Source organism: Xenopus laevis, chromosome 7L (assembly GCF_017654675.1).
Source record: "Xenopus laevis strain J_2021 chromosome 7L, Xenopus_laevis_v10.1, whole genome shotgun sequence".
In the NCBI taxonomy this organism is placed as follows: Eukaryota; Metazoa; Chordata; class Amphibia; order Anura; family Pipidae; genus Xenopus; species Xenopus laevis.
Window position 1 is genome coordinate 134,528,605 of NC_054383.1, and position 22,166 is coordinate 134,550,770.

A 22,166-nucleotide genomic window follows, 5' to 3' on the forward strand; every position below is an offset into this window, starting at 1 on the left:
AGTTGTATTTTGTCATGAAAAATGTACACACAAATGAAAAATCTGCCTATTTTTATGTTTGGATTTTTTTATAGTAAATAGATTTTTCAAATTACCTGTAGGAGTTGGAGCTCCAGGTTCTAGAAAAATAAAAATGTGATTATTGTATTTACAAATACAATCTGATGGTTGTTTTCAATATTGGATTTAAGGATATCACATTTACAATACATATAGATTAATAAGTGGCTTCTTAATTTTACTGATCATTGTGCTCAAGAAGAAACAGCATTACAGCCTTGACCAAATTAGATGTCCTTAATATATAGAAATCATGATGCAGTCTAAGGGGTTTATTTATTAACATTTGTATTTTTTTCATGATTTGAAATTTTTTTGCATTAAAAATCCTGAATTTTAATAATGGTTTAAAAACACTTGGGGGCAAATTTACTTAAAGGGGACCTGTCACCCTAAGAAATAATTTCAAATTATTTTCTATCATGTTAGTTGAGCAAAATAAACTTTACTAAACTGTATTTATTATTTCAATTTTGTTTCCTTCTGTCTTTCAATTATACAATCACAGCAAGCAGGCAGCGGCCATTTTGTGTACACGGTTATTAAGGGAAATTGTGTATCACCCCAAAATCTTGTGTATGCACCAGAATGGGGGACCTAATGTCCATGTGCAGTGCCCTACACAATTATAGAGCCTGAGGAGGGAAGTGGGAATGTGAGGAGAGCAGTGACATCTAGGAAGTGCTGAATGGAAAGTGAAAGTAATTGACTGCCCCTCCTCTATGCCACGGGCATAGAGGCGGGGCAGGTAATATTTGATTGACAGTTTAGATATTTAAACACCTTTATAACAAGTATGGATGTTTTAATGAAAACATTTTTGGGGGTTTCATTTTTAATTTGCAAAGGACTTTCATTATGCAGCTTTTTATGTGTAGGTGACAGGTCCACTTTAAGGTCAAATATCGAGGGTTAATTAACCCTCGATATTCGACTGTCGACGTTAAATACTTCGAATATCAAAGTCAAAGGATTTAGTGCAATTCGTTCGATCGAACGAAAAATCGTTAGATTTGAAGGATTTTAATCCATCGATTGAACGATTTTTCATCGACCAAACAAAGATTGCTAAGCCTATGGGGACCTTCCCCATAGGCTAACATTGACTTCGGTAGCTTTTAAGTGGCGAACTAGGGGTCGAAGTTTTTTCTTAAAGAGAAAGTTCTTCGACTATCGAATGGTCGAATAGTCGAACGATTTTTAGTTCGATTCGAAGGTCGAAGTAGCCCATTCGATGGTCGAAGTAGCCAAAAAAAACATTCGAAATCCAATTTTTTCTTCTATTCCTTCACTCGAACTAAGTAAATGGGCCCCTTGATGTTTATTAAGCAAAAAACTTGAATGTAGAACGATGGCATGTGATATAATGCTCAAATCTTATAATACATATTTTTTGTTTTACTTACCTGGTTCATATTCTACTGGTAATGTTGGTTTCTCTGTTTCTACTATCCAGTCTCCTAAACACAGCCGCAAAATGAAGATTAATACATTTTTTCCATATTACAGTTTGCATAGATACTTGCGATATTTCTGAAATTTTATTGGAGCATGCTGGTTTTACACATGAAACGGTATGGTATAGTATTGCAGAACACTGCATAATATGTTATGCACCAAATACAAGAGAGAATTCATATGAATTGATGGAGTTCTAGTGCTTGCTATTGTTTCTCAACAATTCATAAATGTTGGGTCTTGCTTACTTTACTGTCATGCTGTTTAATTCCTTTTATACAAATTTAGCAGTACTCTGCATAATATCAACATAAATATTTTCATTCCGTTGACTATTGACTAATATTTATTTTGCTTTAGCATCCTTAGCATTTATTTTAAGTAGTAATCTCTGCTGAGTCCTCTTTACCTCCTGTATTGATAATAACTGTACGTAATATTTTTAAGTTAAGCTTTTCAAAAGAATGAACCCCTTTCATTCAAAAGAGCATCAGTATCCTGCTAATAAATACTATTGCATATAGTATCCTATGGTGAGCTTACCGTCTGTCTCTTCAATCAAAGATATGGGTCCTAAAAAAGAATACAATATGGGTGGTCAAATATTGAAGGGTATTCAGTGTTTTAATATAAAAGAAATGTGTGTGTATCTCTCTTGCTCAAGATATATGTATATACAGGATCCGTTATCTGGAAACACATTATGGGAATTTTGTCTCCCACAGACTCAATTTCAATTAATTAAAACATTTTAAAACCTATTTCCTGTAATTACAAAACAATGCATTGCACTTGATTTTAATATTTTGGGTTTATGGATAAGGGGTATTTTCATAATTTCTAATTCCATACCTTAAGTCTGCTAAAAATCATTTAAACATACAGTATAGGGGCAGATAACAAAATGTGAGTTTAGAGCTTAGTAAATAAGAACTCACTCATGTTCTTTTCATTCCTATGGGATTTTTAGAATTGTATTTATCAGTGGGTGAAAGTTAGAACTCACCATTTTATAAATATGGTTCTAAAATTCCATAGAAATAAATATAACGCACTTTAGTTTTTGTTTATTAAACTTTAAACTTACATTTTAATATGTCTGGCCCTATATGTTTAAAGGATTTTTAGCAGACTTAAGGTATGGAGTTCCAAATTATGAAAAGACCCCTTATCAATATCTGTATATACAGTATATATTACTTTAAATGGTTCTTAATAATGTAATTTGTGTCACATGACTCACACATGTACCCACAGTCATAAAATATTGAGATATTAGTGGTCACCTTGGTGTTCCATGGCCTGTATAAAAGCACTAAGCCTTCCATCTCGTGCTTTTATATGGAACTCCTTGTTTACATATAATATGCTTATATTTTACAATGGGGTGCATTATACATTATTCCCTATACAACTATATACCCTTGGAGCAGGTATGCTATAATCATCACTTTGTAACCAAAGAGCCACATAAAAATATAAAAATGTTATAATTAAGCCTCGTCTCTTGTGATGGGCAAATTTTACCCGTTTCTCCAAAAATTTGTGAAACTTCAAATATTCACCAGAATGCACTGAAGTATATGGGATTCTTTTTTTTTTGTTCGTGCAATGCAGTGCGTCAAATTTTTTTTTCTGAACAACACAACAATTTTTTTCACCAATTGGAGTCTATGGGTGTCATTTTTGCGGCAAAACTCGTTGCCAAATTTCACTCATTACTACTTGTCTCTATTTAAAGATTCTTGCTTTAATAAAATGATTTTTAAATACTGTCATATTGTCATACTGTCATAATTTAGTTACCTATTTGCTAGATAATACGGGCTTAATTTGTTTTAATGTCTAAAATATAATTCTTACAATATAAATGTATTTTCATCTGAAATTTTTTAATGAAATCTTCAGCTTTACCTATTAGGAGTTTATAACGCATATCTGGATTAATTGTAAATTAATATACTCACTTCCTTCATAATTCACTGTTCCTGTTGGTGTTTGCACAGAAATAATCCATATTCCTGAAAATACAAAAATATTTAATAACATTTTTTTTACAGTAAGAACTCAAAGAAAGGATTTTATACACACACACACACACACACACACACACACACACACACACACACACACACACACGATAGACAGATAGATAGATGCACACATACAAAACTTGCGACACTGTAAGACTGTTCTAAAAAAATACAGTTAACATTTTTCAAAATTACTTTTCATTACTATCCTTCCATTACTGTCCTTTCATAGCAAAATTTCTTCTAAAAGAAGGCTTTAAGCAAAATGTATTCTTAAATTTTAAATTACCTTTTCTATTTGGAATTGGAGCTACTGGTCCTAAGAGTATCAAACACAAGAAGAAGTGGTGTAATTATAAGAATAAAAGTATTTAAAATCAAATGCAAGAAAGTCATGTATTTATTAACTACGAGCATCTATTAAGAACCACATTTGATAATTTATAAATATGAATAAATTGAGTTTCATATGTAAACACTGCTTATTTATAAAAGTGAATATATCAGATACAGTATATAGCTCATCCACACACACACACACACTTCTCTGCTTATTTATAAAAGTGAATATATCAGATACAGTATATAGCTCATACACACACATTTCTCCGAATTCTCCGAAAACTCGATTTTTTTTTTAGGTTTTTGAGGTATTTGTATTTTTTAGCACTCAGCATAATTTTCTGTTCGTACTTTTTTATTTGGATTGTTTAATAAATCTCATGAAATTCTGGGGCAAATTTACTTTAGGTCGAATATCGAGGGTTAATTAACCCTCGATATTCGACTGTCGAAGTTAAATCCTTCACTTCAAATATTGAAGTCGAAGGATTTAGCGCTATTCGTTTGATCGAACAAAAAATCGTTCGATCGATGGATTAAAATCCTTCGAATCGAATGATTCAAAGTATTTTAATCCATTGAGCGAACGATTTTTCTTCGACCTAAAAATGTTAGCAAAGCCTATGGGGACCTTCCCCATGCAAAACAAGACCCCTACCTGCAATTCAAACTGCAAACTGTTGTAGAACTACCAGGAAATACATTTATTTAATATCATTCTGATTTTTGGCCTACATGGGTTGTTATGCTTCTATCAGCATGTGTATGGCCAGATTAATAATTACTGGGGAAAGAAATACAGTATTGGTAGATCTTAAATCCTTAACCCAAAGAAGTTGCATGAGAGCAATCAGTAGAAGATCCAGAGCCAGGTGCAAGAGTGCAGCTTTTACTTTATGGTAATAGACCTGATATTTTAACAAATATCATCAGCTTCCTTAAACACATTTGTTTTGTATCATGTGATCTAATAATTAAGTATATCTATATATACTTACTCCCTTTGAATTTTGTTGGTTTATCAGGTTGTGCCATTTCCATGATAAAATCTCCTGGAAAAAAAGTTTTGTTTTTTAGATTGAGTTAAAAAAATAAATTTTCTGTAGCATATTTATAAATATCTAATATTTCTACTTTACAATCCGTAGCTGTATTTGTAATTACCCGTAGGCTTTGGAGCTCCTGGTTCTGCAAAAATAAATTAGAAACATTAATCAGATTTGCAAAAGATGACACATTTTACTTTTCTGTCGTTAAAATGAAATTGAATTCATAAATGAAGTTGAAGCCGACAGAAACTGAACTTAAATCAATACAGATTCATTAAAAAAACAAATAAATCGAAGGGGTAATTTACTCTGACTCAGGGCACAAGTACTACAGCACAAAGGAGAACAGGGAACACAGACAGCAATGTATTCATGGGGCACACACACATCGCTGTACTTTTTGGAATGCAAATACCTATCAATTCTGGTAAGTACAGGGTAGGGGGCAATTTGAGAAAAACATGGCCACTTGTGCCACATTGTAGTGATATATAAGGCACAAAATGCACAAGGCCAATGTAAAAATTGCATTCTCTTGTGAATTCACATTTAGGGGCACATTTTTTCTGTGATAAAACTAGATTTGGATATTGTTCTCTCTATTCTGATGGCTCAAGACATGTGCACTTAGAACCCCTATACACTTTGGTAAATCTACCAATTAGCAGTTATGCCTAGGAAGTATGCATTCTCATGACTTCTAATGGTAGGTGTGATTTTAGGAGAATCATATTTGGCTATTACCCCAGCTTTTAGCAAAGTAAAAAAAATGCATATTGACCCTACTCATATTCTCAAACTGCATTGGAGTCCTAGGGAATGCAAAATTAAATTTTTGTTGTAGCAAAATGACATGGCAGTTAAGGCATTTTTAGCTCTGCGATAACATACACATTGCTCTACCTTGTTAGAGAAGCTTCTTTCCTTTTTTTTTTTTACAACTGTTTTCATAGAAAAAAGACTCCCATTTGCAAAGTTCTGCCAAACACGGAAGCCAGAAAGCTCCTTAAATAGAAGACCTCCAATCCCATTGTTTTATGTTGAACGCAAGGGAAGCTTTGTAATGATGTCTTTGGTCGGTCAGCTAAACACATCATTATCTCTAACCTTCTGTACTTTGTATGCATATCTGCAAATATACTCACCTGGTTCATATGGCACTGGTACAGTTGGCTGCTCTGTTTCTGCGGTCCATTCTCCTGATAAGAATAGTACACAGTAATTATTAACAAAAAGTGTAACCTAGAAGCTGAACCAATGTGAACTGAGTCTTTAGTTTGGCTGCAGTCTACATTAAGGACTATGGTACATTTTGAGTATTGATCAATGAATCCTCTATCCATCTCATTGGCATTAATAGCATGTATTGCTCTGGTGACTATTCTATGAACATTAGTAAAGGGATTTTTTGGTGGAGGATGGTGGTTCAAGAGTCAGTTGTAGGATACCAGACATTTTAAGTGGTGTTTCTTAAAGAGGTAGTTAAAATATATCTCCCGTTTGCTATTTCCCAAATTGTGCCTTTTTGACATGTGAGGTTTCCTCCATTACATTTGTTCAACTATTAACTAAGCATCAATGATTTTAAAGGGAAAGAAAATGTATAGGCATCTTCTTATTAGGTTTATTGGTATTTATGTTTGACTATACATTTCTTTTTGACTAAATTATTTTATTTTAGCTAAAACTAGGAGATAATCAATTTGCAGTTCTAGAATAATTTTAAATATTTGGATTTACCTTCTGTTCCAGGCAAGGGTGCTTTAGGTACTGGAGAAAAAGACCCATAATTATTTTCAAATGTTACATCCTTAATGCAGAAAATATATAACAAACATATATGAAAAATATACAATAACATAATAAATTGCAGAATATACATTTGTTCTTAAAGGACAGTGTTTTAGTATTATTGCAGGCATGATCTACTCACTTCCATAATAATCCTCAGTTCCCAGAGGTTCTGTTACTCTGATGATATATACTCCTAAGTAAATTAAATAATATGAGTTATGTTCAATCTAACAGATCATATAAATGCTACACTGCACAACTAATGTTATATAAATGCCTTTTCACTTATAATATATACTCCTAATATAAAACATCTAAGTTATGCAAAGCAAGCACTGCAAGAAAAGGATACAGAAGAAATATATTATACATTATCTGTAATGTTAAGATCTACTGTATTGTCTACAGGAAATATATATTTCTAGAAGAACTATTAAGTTTGATAATGACATTTATTAAAATGCTAGCCCTTCACCAGTTACCTTTTCGTCCAGGAATTGGTGCTACAGGTTCTATAAAATAAATACAATTTATATTATTAAATCATTTTTTCATATATATTTGTAAACATACATTTAATACTAGCACCAGCTTTTAAATTGAGTAAATGCAATTTGTGGTCCTTCCTGCTAGAGGTTCACCATTTGATAAATTTGCTTTTAACAACCCAAAAGGAAAAAATAGAAAGTGTTTTTTGTGTTAAACTCTAATCACACATTTTGATAACTCTGGTCCATAGTATTGTGATTTGCAATGTAGTTACTGTAAGTATCTTATCTCTTATTACCCTTTCCAAAAGCTTTCCTACCACTGATATCAGAGTAACCAGCCTATAGTTTCCAGGCTGAGATCTATGCCAAACCTCAAGCAATCCTAAAAAAATTATTAAAAAGGCTTGGCAATTACAGGGCTAAGCTGTTTACTTTTATGGGTCTCCATTGGTCTGATGTACAGACTCATTTTTAATGAAAACCTTCCCACTTGGAAGGTGGTGCCTACAAAATGAACATAAACATTTTTGGCCACTAAAAAAGACCCTCAAGAATCCTTGAAAAGAATCCTCATCTATGATGTATAGAAGATGTATGTACTTAAGGGCCGATTCACTAACTTCGAGTGAAGGATTCGAAGTAAAAAAACTTCGAATTTCGAAGTGTTTTTTGGGCTACTTCGACCATCGAATGGGCTACTACGACCTTCAACTACGACTTCGAATCGAACTATTCGAACTAAAAATCGTTAGACTATTCGACCATTCGATAGTCGAAGTACTGTCTCTTTAAGAAAAACTTCAACCCCCTAGTTCGCCATCTAAAAGCTACCGAACTCAATGTTAGCCTATGGGGAAGGTCCCCAAAGGCTTTCCTAAGTTTTTTGATCAAAGCATATTCCTTTGATCGTTGGATTAAAATCCTTCGAATTGTCCTTCGAAGGATTTTATCATTCGATCGAAGGAATAATCCTTCGATCGTTCGATCGCACTATTTGTGCTAAAAATAATTATCCAAAGATGGGTATAACTGATATACTTACTTCCTTTAAATTGTGTTGGCTGTCCTGGCCTTGCTAGTTGCTGTATCCATTCAACTAAACATAAATATAGACAGTATTCATTAAGTTTAGGTTATAATAAGCAAATATGAATGTCTAGTTCCATCTGTTAATGTTTCCATTTGCAAAATATAAACCTCAGTCCCTCCATTAATTATCATATGGTAATTATATCAAGTGGTTTATCAATATACTACTATTTTATTAACTAAATCAAATTATTAATATCAGAACTTTTTTAGCTGTCCTGTGACTTCATATATCTGCAGTCCCTTATATACTAGTGCAAAGTGTACATGTTTAATATTTATAATATATTCCACAGACTTGAAACTGGATGTACATAAAAATATTGTAGATTCAATTTACCTATAGGCAATGGCTCTTCTTTCTCTATAAAATGAAAAATAAGATAACATTTCTGTTTATCGGGTTATGAAGCGTTTTAGTACTGCTACATAATATAATTGGCAGTAATTAACTTTTTTTATTACATTTTACTGCTTAACATTATAGAAGATCTAATTTAAATGAATAAGCTGTACAATATATGAACTCACTTCCTTCATATTCGATAGGTACAGAAGTGTGCTCTGTTTCTGTGATCCATTCTCCTATAGACAAAAAATATAAAGGATTTAAAAAGTCATAGGTTAGTAATTCTTCTTTATAATATATAGAACTAATACTTCATAGTAAGTGGTTTTAGAGGTTTTTGAAACTACGGCTAAACTCAAACACTTAGGTTCATATTTATCAAAGGTCGAATTTTGAATTTGAAAAACGTAAAAATTTGAATTCAAAAAGACCAACTGAAATTAAGCTGAAGGTTTTTTTTTTGGCCGAATAGGTCCATTTTTGATTGAATTTGAATTGTACGAATCAAGTAATAGTGCATTCGATTCTTACAATTCAAAGTTTTTCCCACAAAAAACTTTGATTTTTCAAAGTCCACCAATTGACTCCAAATAGGCCCAATGGGTTCTAGGCTAAAACAGCAATTTGGCAGGTTTTAGAATCTTTAAAGAGACAGGACATGATAAATTTAGATATTAGAATTTTCTATTTTTTTTTTTCAAATTGAATTTGGACAATTCCCTGGTCGAAGTACACACAAAATAGCGTGAAATTTGAATTGACCTCGACCTTAAATCTGCCCCTTAAACTATGAGGGGCACATTTACTTAGGGTCGAATATCGAGGGTTAATTAACCCTCGATATTTGACTGTCGAAGTAAAATCCTTCGACTTCGCATATAGAAGTCGAAGGATTTAGCGTTATTCGTTTAATCCATCGATTGAACGATTTTCCTTCGATCTGAAATTGGCTAGAAAGCCTATGGGGACCTTCCCCATAGGCTAACATTGATGCTCGGTAGGTTTTAGGTGGCGAAGTAGGTGGTCGAAGTTTTTTTTAAAGAGACAGTACTTTGACTGTCGAATGGTCGAATAGGCGAACGATTTTTAGTTCGAATCATTCAATTTGATGGTCAAGTAGCCAAAAAAATACTTCAAAATTTTCATATTTTTTATTCTATTCCTTCACTCGAGCTAAGTAAATGTGCCCCTGAATGTCATGAGATTTATTAAAAAATATGAAAAAAAAAGTACAATGGAAAATTACACTGAACAACATGCTAAAAAAAATACAAATACCTCTAAAAATTTAAGTATTTAGACAATTCCTAGTGAAAAGTCTTAAAACCGAAAAAGTCCAAAAGTTTGAATTGATTTAAAAAGGTTCAACAGGACCCATTAACAATTGAACCTCACAACTTTTATCTGGCAAAGTTTTTTTCTTAGTGGTGTTGGTGGTTTTCACACAATAAAACTCAATTTTTTTTTCCATCTCTATGTTTTGTTTGTTGTTTTAAATAAACATGTTAATCAATGTTAGCTTACCATCAATCCCTGTTGGAGATATGGGTTCTGCAAAAATAAATTACAGATATTGGCATTAGCTCTACTGTATATATCTCTCTTAATATTGATATGCATATGATTACTGGTAAATTTTGGAATAATATACTATAGAGGCTATAACAATTTAATTTGGATAACATTTATTCTATTTCAGTTTAGCTTCAAATACAAGAATCCTGATTCTCAGTATATTTACAACTGTTCAATTGACTTTTAAGTCTTGTAAATATATATATGTGTATATAAAGTAACAAGCTATAAATGTTTCAAATTGACAAATTTATAAATATTCATGCTATATACTGATAATGACAGAGTGTGAACAGCAACAAAAAATGCAAAGTATATTTATTTTATTTTAAGCAAACCCATATTTAAGTTTGTCAAATTATCTTCTGGGGAAGTAAGTAACTTCACATTTCAATTCATCCTTATGTAAATAATTTAAAAACGATTTTATGAACATTTTATATGTCACATTATGTGGTCATTGTATACTTACTTCCTTCATAGTTCCTTGTCTCTGTTGGAAGTTTCACTTCCACAATCCATATTCCTAAATTCAGCAATAAAATGTATTTATTAACCTCCATATTCAATGACAATGTAATGCAATGGAAATGAAGTCTTAAATGGAAGGAGACACTAGCAAATTGCAAAAATTACAAAGGGTTTAATAAGTTAGGAGTTAGGTGCACAATAAATCTGCATTTGTATTCCTATAAATGTGGTTATCTGGGTTAACCATGACACTAGTGAGAACTAGTGAGAACTAGATTTATGCAAAAAAATTTGCTAATGATCTCACAACTACAAACTCATATTCAAGGGTATACCTACATAATTTAGGCCACAAGGCACCTGCCCCCCCTTTTTTTGCATTGAGTGGCGTCAGGTTTGGGGTACACTCCTTACTTGTACATCATTACTGAGGAGCAGGAGTTTTCTACTATGGTTAAACAGTAAGCACAGTGCTCTCTCTTGGTTTTTAAGGGATGTGATCTAAGGCGTGATTTGAGGTGCAACTGTCACAAGACATAAAGTATGGGATAGTCTTTTAAAACCCTTTTGAAAAATGTAGGTTTCAGCTGAACTCTCATACCATTGTTATCTTAATATGCTACAGTATATCTTAATACCCATATATTTTGCTCTAATATTATAAACAATCATTTATGTGCAAAGATATTTGAAAATTACCTTTTCTTCCATAAAGAGGAACAAGAGGCTCTAAAGAGAAAATACAAAGACATTTAGTAATGTATTTCTTTTTTTTTTCGTTTGGACTAAAAAATAAATCATGAGTTTCTTGTGATTGTTTAACAAGAATGTTAATATACTAGCAGCAATTTTCCATGCTTTATTTTTTTCTCAATTTCTACCATGTCTTCATTTTAATGTACTTTAATCTAATTTTTAGTCATTATTTCAAATTATTGCACTATTTTCAGAAAGCAATTTTATACATCGAAAGAATTTAATTACATATGTTCTGTAATGTCTAACAACTTTTGAATACTTACTTGCTCTAAATTTTGTTTTTTGTCCTGGCTGGGCAAACTCTATAATCCATTCTCCTAAAAACAAAAATGAATAATAGTTATTTAATATTTGTGATTAAAGCTATATAATATACTGTAATAATTCCCTCAGCTAATTAGTCAGTTAAATATATGGTAATGAAAATACAAAAATAATACACATTATAAAATATAAACCTAATTTTTATGTGATTGAATTTTGGAAGTTTGAGATGGGGATGTATTTTTACAAAAACTCTAATTCGTGACATTTCAAGTTTTTTTAATTCAAAGAACTTGAAAACTCTCCACACTCAACTATGCACTTATTATTTTAAAAAATCAAATCTCAAAAGACTGACCGATTAAAAATGTAAAAAAAAAACTCAGTTGAAGCAAAATTACATGCATTCTACTACCAACTTTCAGAAAAATGAAATAGAAAAAATTGCTTACATTTTGACTTCTACATAAACTTGTCAGCTTTTGGCACATTTTTATATTCAAGTTTTTCAATGTTTTTGTGCTTAATAAATTTTAAACCTTTGATTTGCTGAAACTCTAATTCAAGTTAGTGAATTTTATTTATTGAATTTTATTTATCAAATGTTGATAAATCTGCGCCTTAAAGTTTTTCCAATCAGAAAAAAATAATACATTTGGTTTTTGGCTGCACACATTATTATTGTTTTAAAAAGGCAGCTTTATTAATTACCTGATGGAGATGGAGCTCCAGGCTCTAGAAAAAATAATCACAAAAAGTAAATTAAATTACAGAGCAGCAGACCTGAATGTTAACACCTACAAATTTATAAAGTCTCTTGAGAAAGAACAATCATTGCATTATACAATATTTTATGTAACAGAACAGAATTATTTGTAACACATTTATTAGAATCTCTCTAACACATTTCTAATATAAAACATTTATTACATTCAGGAAAACAGTATAATATATGCCTATAGCTAAATTTTTTGCCTTCAAAATAACCTTTCATTAGCACCTTATTATAAATTGTAACTTTAAGAAAAGTGTGATTGCAAGAGGCATATTGTATGGAATATATAAGATCTAATAAATGAGACATGAGAGATCTGAGATAACCACAACTGATCCTTATTTACCTTGTCTTTATTAATCTCATAAACTAATTGTCATAATTTATGTTTATGAGCAGACTCAACAACTATTTCACTTACCTTTTTCATATGGTATTGGTAGGGTTGGCTGATCTGTTTCTATCATCCAATCTCCTAAACACAATCACAGCAATTTTGAGACAGTGACCCTACTTAAGATATAGTTTGTGAGTTATTTTGCTAATTTAAAAGTCTGTTATTTTTATTGGGAACCTATGTCTATAAAAATACTAAACAGCAATTTAAAGATCTAAATAAAGCAATATTAGACAAGTTTAAGTTTGAAATTATTTAAGAAAGCATTGTAAGAGAGCAAGATATGTAACATTTGCAATAATTGGGAACTTAATTCATGTCTGAGGACAAGATACATTGTTTTAGAATTATTTGTTCATATTTACAGCATCTGCTGCAAACTGAAAATATTTTGAATAGTATAACTTTTTAAGATGAATTCTTAACTTACCATCTGTTCCTGCAAGTGGATCCATGGGTCCTAAAAAGTATCAATCAGATTTATATATCAAACACTAATGCCAATGCCATAAAAAATTATTATATCAAATTAAAATGTAACTGATTGCATACAATTTGTACAAATTTATTGGAGGTTTGAAACCATTTACATTTTAGTGTGTTAAATTAAAATGTTTGTTTCCTTTGTAATTATGCATGTAATTATGTGCATGTAACAAAAGTAACTGAATTTTATTATTAAGCTAATTCCATGAGCAGGACATGGCTAAAGTTAATTTGGTTACAACCAAATCTTAAAAAGAATATGGTGCTTTATAAAATATAGCACTAAATAAAACTACAAGTACAAGTTGATATTCTATTATTTATATTTTTTCAATCAACTATATTGTAAGATTTTTTTTACAGAAAAAAAATGAATGAGTTTAATGAACTTTATATTAACTTTTTATTTTCTCTTTTTCTAGAAAATATCCCATATATCAAGCATACTGTATATTGTTTACTCTCCCCTAGAAAAGCTATGGTCTGGTAAAAGGCTATAAAAGATCTATAGAAGAAAAAAATCATAGAAAATACTTTGTTGTTGAGAACTGCTGTCTGTAAAGCACTTAGTGCCACAGCATTTCTCCCACTGCAATAGAGGTTCTGTCTTGCTTGGTATGTGCTCCATATACCCCATTAAAGTGTGCTGCATCTTTTGACATATATAAATAAATTGTTTAAGGAGAGAAGTGAATTTTGGTGTAGAAATTTGCAAATAGGCTCCAGTTTACTTACATGAATGAAAACATGTATTTGCAAGTAACAGAGTGTAACCAGTCTACCATGATCCAGTAGAATTAATGAATTCCTCATGAAATTCGCTTTCATAGTATTAGATTGTAATTCACCACAATTGGTGAGTTTGTATGTACTTACGTCCTTCAAACTCTAAAATTCCTGATGGTGTCCTCACATGTATGAGCCACATTTCTAAAAAAAATGAATAAATATGTTTTTAATTGAAAAAGAAGATGATATACAGTATATAACAAGAAAGAACAAATACCTAGCCAAATTATAAAAAATAATAGAATTTTTTTTGTTGTATGTATGTTTATGTATATATTGTCTGATTAGTGGAAGCTTTACCCTATAAAGCAGTTTGGATGTGATTTTTTTGTGTTCTATTGCAACCTGATGCTCAATATCACAAAGGATTATGTATTCTTATTATCGAATATTCAGTAGAGATTGCATGTGTGTTGAACTTTGTGCTGTTTATTTTTTTTGTTCAGTCCTTTTAGACTTCTTTTATGAATTACCTTTCTTGTTAGGAATTGGAGCATTGGGACCTGAAAAAGGAGTCAGAAATAATCAGTAATAAATAATGAACAAAGTCTTATCGACATTTTTAATATGTTCTGCTTATGAATAGTTGAACTGTAAAATGGTTTCATTGCCTCCTGATAAATATATCCAGGGATATTGAATGTCAAATGACAAGTTCCTATGAAACACAGCTCAGGGGGCCATTATTTAAGTGCCTTAAAACCCACCAGAGTGAAAAGCAACTTGCTATACGATAAGCATTGGTTTTAAGGCATAACATTCTTTCTAGAATTATTGAGTGATATTCATGCTACTCTTTAAACAACCAATGTACCTGTATTGCAATCTATTTAAATAACTTAATATCTTCCTAGATAATGCATATATCAGAAGTGAAGCTCATAGACACAAACATTGTCCTACCTATAGGAAAATGTATTTGATATACTCACGCCCTTTAAATTTAGTTGGCTGATCATCATGTGCTAATTCTATGATCCAATCTCCTAAATAGAAACATCATTTTTTGTTAGCTTAACAAATGAATAGTATAAACTACTATAACAAGGTTCATTATTGTTATCTTTAAAAAGCCAGCATTTAGAATGAAAGTTTAATTTTAAGGTTCTATAGTCTTAATTATTAAACATTTTCAGTGTCGTCCCATTTTATTTATTTTTCCTCAAATAATAATGTGAAGGAGAAAATTACCTGTAGGAACTGGATCTCCTGGTTCTAGTAAAAAAACGATAGTAAAGAACAATTAATACATAAAATGCAAATAACAATACATTTTAACTTGTAACTGCATATATTTTTAAAATACTGGTCAGCGTATAAGCAATCTCATTATAGTCTTATAAACCATTATTCTGTAAGGCAGGGGTCCCCAACCTTTTTTACCTGTGAGCCACATTCAAATGTAAAAAGAGTTGGGGAGCAACACAAGCATGATATAGGCTGTATTTGGCTATTTGGTAGCCCCTATGTGGACTGGCAGCCTACAAGAGGCTTTACTTGGCACTAAACTTAGTTTTTATGCAATTAAAACTTGCTTTCAGGCTCGGAATTCAAAAATAAGCACCTCCTTTGAGGACCCTGAGAGCAACATCCAAGGGGTTGGAGAGCAACATGTTGCTCGCGAGCTACTGGTTGGGGATCACTGCTGTAAGGGAATCTTACAGAACTGAGGCGGAAGATGGCGCAGCCCCCGCCTCCCCACGCGGCACAACGTCAGAGTGCCGACGTGAGCGCAATGGACACCGGCGTTGGAATGGATGCCAACGTCAGTACACCTGCGAGGGAACACCAGCGTCTGGATGCCAGCGTCAGTACACCTGCGAGGGAACACCAGCGTCTGGATGCCAGCGTCAGTACACCTGCAACAGTCGCCAGCATCAGGACGCCAGCGTCATTACGTCTATTTTGGCGCCAAAGGAGGCCTATTTAAGGAGCCTGGACACAGGAAACATTACCCAATTATAGGATCCACTATATCGTGTTCCTGGGTGCGTTCTGTGACTTTTCTGCTATTGATTCCTGCTTATTGACCTCAGCCCATTTCATGCATATTGAACCCTGCTGCCTGGATTGATCCCTTGCCTGGACTATGACCACTCTTTTGCCTCATCCTAATCTGTACCGCGAACTGTGTTGGACTATTGCTTCCTCTTTGGTCCGCTACTTCTAACTGAGCCAGCGGGCCCTTACATATTCAGGTTAAGTGATCCTTTTTATATGTTGTCATACTGTATGTTCGATGCAAATTTATCATAGTTTAGTCTATGGTATTCATAGACATTTCAACTTTGAATTTTTAGGAAGCAATCAAAACTAGGAGATCAATTTGATAGGCCACTTCAATCAATTATATAAAGTTTGAGCACAATTGATATTTAGTTTGTCCAATGCTTCAGGATTCTTTATCCCAGATCCCAAAGGAATGCCTTTTATTAATTCCATAAATATTGTCACTGGTCAATTTTACAGAATTACTAGTGGGGGTACATCTGAGTTAGATTGATTTAGAAGAATTTGTTCTGGATAATTATCTTTAATCAGATTTATTGAGTTATTTACTAACCCAAAAAAATCACTGGATCAATTGGAATTGATTGATCTATAATGATGTCTAGTGAATTTGGTACCAAGTCAGAACAAAGTAACATTTAAATAAAGTGAAACTGCCTATCATAATCTGTTTTGTCTTTCTATCATAAATCTGATTTCTATTTCATAAATTAATTTTATCATATATACTGTACATGTACTTACTTGGTTCATATGGCACTGGTACAGTTGGCTGCTCTGTTTCTATTGCCCAGTCACCTAAATATAATAAAAAAACAAGTTCAATAAATGTTTGGATTTATCATTATTACAGACACACACAGCCATAGCTCATAAAACAGTTATGGGACCCATTATCTAGAAACCTGTTATCCAGAAAGCTCCAAATTATAGAAAGGCCTACTCTCATAGATTCCATTTTATCCAAATAATCTACATTTTTTGAAATTATTTCCTTTTTCACTGTAATAATACAACAGTACCTCATATTTGATCCCAACTAAGATGTAATTAATGCATTAGAAGCAAAACCAGCCTATTGTGTTTATTTAATTAATGAAGATACAAATTACAGAAAGATCCATTATCGGGAAAACCTGTATATGACTACATGTATCCAATTGCTCTACAAATGTAATCTCCCAAAGTAAGCAGCAGTAAATCAAAATCTTCAGTTCTCTCCACTAAACCATATTTTACCAAGACCTCAACTGGAGTATTAATTATAGAGTAATAATTTACAAAGTCTGCAGGTATCATTTAGTGATCATGATCAACAAATTATTGAGAAAAAAATGTTTCTGCTTCTGGAGTTCTGGAAAATATAAGTTTAGGTAGAGGTCAGATTTGGTTCTTAATCTGAAGTTCCGAAATCTCATAAATTTCATAAATCTGAAATAATTTTCCAAACCTATTTGCAATGGTAATGAACAACAAATTTCTGATACTGTAAATATTGCCATTAAATAATATTTGAATAAATACTAACACAGGAAATGTATCTAAAAATCACAATAATTATTTGTATCTCAATACATTTCAAACATAACCCTCTATCTCTGTAATTTACAATGTTTTAGAATATGTCCCTTACCTTCTGTCCCTGCAAGTGGAGATATTGGTTCTACAAGGGAAAAAAAAGGTTTTATAAAATGTTTTAATAAAACACCTCTTTCAAGGAAAGGCCACAAAAGTCCATTAATGCAGTCTTTGCAGTCCTCCCCCTGACCCCCCATGTGTCAACCTCAATGATTCTGAGTCTACCTATGTTTAGGTGGCTTTAGTCTATTTTAAGATAAAAGGTAATTGTATATAAATGTATAAATGACAATTACTTTTTGCGAATAAAAGTAATATACTTACTTCCTTCATACTCTTCTGTTCCAGTAGGCTGTGGTACTCTTATAATCCATAAGCCTACAAATACAAAAAATGTATTTGTGCTGGTTCATAGTATAATGCAAATGACAGCTTAACCACAAACATGTAATATGACATTATATTATAGTAATGTTTAATATGGCTGCTAATAAAATGGCAAATTTACAGATATTAAAATAAAATGAAATTTAAAATCTTTTTTATAGTATTTACAGTGTATGTGTGAGGCAGAACATATGTAACAATGATCATTTGAATATCTATTACCTTTTTTGGTAGGATGTGGAGCCACAGGTTCTGCAAAAAAACATTTAATTTTTTAGAAAGCCCAGGTCTAGGTTCAATTCAAATTAAGGCAATAGTTTATTTTTATGTACTTTATTTTGGGATATTAGGTCAAAGTATAAATCAACTCTATTTGGGACATTAATCAGGCCTAGTCCTGACCAGATCAGCCTATATGATGGTCTATGTTTTCCAACTAGTATCTTGCTTCTTATATTTGTATTGGTTATTTTAGTTATCAAATTCCTAAGATCAGTAGATCACATTTTCCTAAAATAAAGACCATAGAAACTTTTGCATGTATGTTTTTATCAAAATGCACACCACACCATTACATAGGCTGATGGTCTCAGTATGTTAGAACATAAATTTCATAGTGTCCTAACGTCAAAGTAGTTACATGGGTGATCACATGACAGTGACATCACTAATCTTCCTTTCCCTACTACGAACTGGCATTCACCATGGCACAATGGGAATTGTTTTCTACAAAACACAGTTATGGCATACTGTATATTATTGTTAGCATTTATTAAGAAACTCCTTAACTGCAATGTAATTTTACCTTCCTATTGACTCCAGTGCAGTTTGGTGCAGTTTTGCTAATCACTATTCACAGCTTGAAAAACCTTTCTTTATAAAATCAAATAATGACATTTAGGGGCAGATTTATGAAAATGTGAGAGTTCACCACTTTATAAATACACTTCTAAAAATGGATTTAGCAAAGTTTTTTAAAGGAGAAGGAAAGACTAAAATTAAGTAAGCTTTATCAGAAAGGTCTATATAAATACACCAGTAAACCCTCAAAGTAATGCTCTTCTGAGTCCTCTGTCAAAAGAAACACAACATCTCTTTCCTCCTATTGTGTTTACATAGGCTTCTGTATTAGACTTCCTGTTTTCAGCATAAACCTCCAGGGCTAGGGCTTGAGCATGCTCAGTTTGCTGCTCTCTTCCCTCCTCCCCTCCCTGCTTTAATCTGAGCCCAGAGCTATGAGTGAGCAGGGAGACTCAGGCAGGAAGTGATGTCACACCAAACTAATGTGGCAGCTACTATTATAAACAAACTAAGAGAACTTCTAGAGCTGTTTTACTCAGGTATGGTAAAGCATTTAGTAGAAAAAATCTAGTGTTATAGCTTGCACTATTATGTCTAATCTATTGGCAATAAACTGCGTTGGTAGCTTTCCTTCTCATTTAAGAAAATCCTCAAAAATGTGATTGCTTGAAATTAAAAAAAATAACTCTAATGCTGTGAAATCACATTTTCAATGAATCCGGAAAATTTGGAATTCATTTCAAAAACTCAAATGATCTTTTAATTTAAGTCTGATTTATTTTTACATTAACTTTTTAAGGTAATGCGTGTTTACAAAAAATTGCACTTAATAGCTCGTAAAAATTAATGTTTTAAAAACTTGAGTTTGTGATTTTTGCCTCAAAAAATACTTGAATAATGATAAAAAGTCAAATTTTTATCATGGGCTAAAAGCCACATGATATTTTGGGAGGTATTTAATGTGAATGATTTTCATGATTTATATCCTTTAGTGTTATTAAACAACAAAGTCGTAATATTTTATCTGGTATCGGTATATTTCTATGCCAAATTCACCAGTTCTACTTACATTAATTTAGATATCTAGAATGGGTAGTATAGCAAAAGGGATAATATTTTAAGATTAAATGCACTTTATATGCTTACTTCCAACAAATGCAGTTGGGTGATCTGGAGTTGCTAATTCAGTGATCCATTCTCCTAAAAAAAAATATGTACATAATTCAGTACTGATGCAGTTAAATATTTATAGATAATACATGACATTATTTGCAATTAAAATCTATAAAATTATAGAAAGAAATATCCAAAGTTTCAGTAAATTCTTTAGCATACATTAAATAAACAATCTGTCCTAAAATACTGAATCTTGCACATTAATACATTACCTTTTGGAAGTGGATTTTCAGGTGCTTGAAAAACAAAAAAGGAAGAAAGAAAGAAATAGGTTTACATTTACACACACAGATACTTAAGGGAATCTGTCATCATTTAAAATTTTTTTTTTTTTTTTGCATTTTTATAAAAAACACACATCCATAAACACTGTCTGGCAAATAAAATGTTAATCCACAACTCCATGCATAAGTTATTTTAGTTTGTATTTTGTCATGGGGGCTTCCATTTCTGCTCATTACACATTCATCCTGTGCTGCTCTAACAGCAGGCACAGCATTACCTGTGTGCTTGGAGGCAGCCACTCTGTAATGAAAAGCCAGGTCGCACTACGACATGAGAATCCAGCTGTACACTCCCCCTCCCCTCTCTGCCCATGCGTGGTTGGAGGAGAGAGGTCACATGGTTTGCAGGGAAGCAATTACTTTCACTTTCCTACGTTCAGCTCTACAGCTGCACTAGCAGCCCCTCCTCCCACAGACACTATCAAAGCTCCTGCCGTTCTGTAAGTTTGATCTCTGCATTCCTTTGGAGGGGGGAACTTTCTCTCCTTGCTGCCTTCCTAGTTTGTTTTACTGGTTACTAGATGAGGTAAAGGAGCTGTGAGTTACCTCTGCTATCCACCTCACACACACCTTGCTCCTTTCCTGCCTGCAATACTTCTTTTTTCATTAACTACTTACTGCCTCCTTTTTATGAGCTATTTTAACCCTTCCTAGACTTCCTCTGGTTTTCAAGTATGTCCTCCTTATTTTATCCTTTTTTTCTATTCCCTGTCATCAGTCCTGGGCGTGTACTCCTGTGTTCCTGCCATTCATGTTTGTGTAAACAAATATAATAAACTATCTATATAAAATATTTTTTCCAGTGTCCAAAATGAATTGTATATATATATATATATATATATATATATATATATATATATATATATATATATATATATATATATATATTTAAATGTAAGTGGGGGCAGTGATCACAGGACTATCTTATTTCAGTCCTTCTGAAGTGGTGTCAGTGGGAGTTTATCTTGATACCTGCCTATTGTTCAAATGACAGGCAAAGCAGACAAGGCTCTATTTACATTACAGCAGCTTGTAGGAGGGAGGGGTAATGACATCACTCCAACTTGCAGTGCAGCAGTAAAGTGTGACTGAAGTTTATCAGAGCACAAGTCACATGACCTGAGGGCAGCTGGGAAATGTCAAAATGTCTAGCCCCATAGCAAATTTTAAAATTAGATATAAAAAAATCCATTTCTTGTTTTGAAAAACGGATTTCAATGCAGGATTCTGCTGTAGTAGCACTATTAACTGATACATTTTGTAAAAAACATGTTTTTCCACGACAGTATCCCTTTAAATTAATTTTGATTTACATTTACATGTGGGGCCTATTTATCAATAGTATCATTTTTGTGTTTAAGTAGTTTTTGAAATCATGGTTAAACTCCCAAACTCTTACTTACCAAAATCTGAATTAATCTCATTATTTTAATAAAGAAAACCACAACCAAACTACCATCTCTGATTTGACCGATTTATTAATAAAAAAACTGGAATTTATGGGATCAGGAAAAAAAACCCAATAAAATCAAGAGTTTTTTCTCTGAATTACTAAAAAATTTTGTTTGTTTTATACCAGAAAACCCCAAATTTTTCAGATTATTGGGCTAAACCCATCGCAAACCACAATATATTCAAATTAGGATAGTGACATCTCACATTGACCCATTTATCTGGTCAAGTTTTTAAAGGGAAAAACTTAAATTTTTATAAGAAAAAATACTTGAATTTTTAGAGATTTATTATACC

General features: G+C 32.3%; 1 protein-coding gene across 13 annotated transcripts in view; it reads right to left on the reverse strand.

The window, feature by feature from the left end:
* The window catches only part of LOC108696888, a 369,929-nt gene that overhangs the window by 61,915 nt on the left and 285,848 nt on the right, over positions 1 to 22,166 (reverse strand). For all 13 annotated transcript variants that reach the window (XM_041569828.1, XM_041569827.1, XM_041569829.1 and 10 more), the window contains 31 exons: positions 20,346 to 20,369; positions 20,104 to 20,157; positions 18,379 to 18,408; positions 18,094 to 18,147; positions 17,825 to 17,854; positions 16,936 to 16,989; positions 15,373 to 15,396; positions 15,114 to 15,167; positions 14,655 to 14,684; positions 14,269 to 14,322; positions 13,337 to 13,366; positions 12,931 to 12,984; positions 12,446 to 12,469; positions 11,734 to 11,787; positions 11,411 to 11,440; positions 10,713 to 10,766; positions 10,190 to 10,216; positions 8,848 to 8,901; positions 8,657 to 8,680; positions 8,270 to 8,323; positions 7,219 to 7,248; positions 6,876 to 6,929; positions 6,683 to 6,712; positions 6,088 to 6,141; positions 5,058 to 5,081; positions 4,892 to 4,945; positions 3,841 to 3,870; positions 3,486 to 3,539; positions 2,062 to 2,091; positions 1,467 to 1,520; positions 96 to 119 (listed from right to left, as the gene is read on the reverse strand). In XM_041569828.1, coding sequence (XP_041425762.1) covers positions 96 to 119; positions 1,467 to 1,520; positions 2,062 to 2,091; positions 3,486 to 3,539; positions 3,841 to 3,870; positions 4,892 to 4,945; positions 5,058 to 5,081; positions 6,088 to 6,141; positions 6,683 to 6,712; positions 6,876 to 6,929; positions 7,219 to 7,248; positions 8,270 to 8,323; positions 8,657 to 8,680; positions 8,848 to 8,901; positions 10,190 to 10,216; positions 10,713 to 10,766; positions 11,411 to 11,440; positions 11,734 to 11,787; positions 12,446 to 12,469; positions 12,931 to 12,984; positions 13,337 to 13,366; positions 14,269 to 14,322; positions 14,655 to 14,684; positions 15,114 to 15,167; positions 15,373 to 15,396; positions 16,936 to 16,989; positions 17,825 to 17,854; positions 18,094 to 18,147; positions 18,379 to 18,408; positions 20,104 to 20,157; positions 20,346 to 20,369 — 1,251 coding nt within the window. The remainder of the gene's footprint in view (positions 1 to 95; positions 120 to 1,466; positions 1,521 to 2,061; positions 2,092 to 3,485; positions 3,540 to 3,840; positions 3,871 to 4,891; positions 4,946 to 5,057; positions 5,082 to 6,087; positions 6,142 to 6,682; positions 6,713 to 6,875; positions 6,930 to 7,218; positions 7,249 to 8,269; positions 8,324 to 8,656; positions 8,681 to 8,847; positions 8,902 to 10,189; positions 10,217 to 10,712; positions 10,767 to 11,410; positions 11,441 to 11,733; positions 11,788 to 12,445; positions 12,470 to 12,930; positions 12,985 to 13,336; positions 13,367 to 14,268; positions 14,323 to 14,654; positions 14,685 to 15,113; positions 15,168 to 15,372; positions 15,397 to 16,935; positions 16,990 to 17,824; positions 17,855 to 18,093; positions 18,148 to 18,378; positions 18,409 to 20,103; positions 20,158 to 20,345; positions 20,370 to 22,166) is intronic.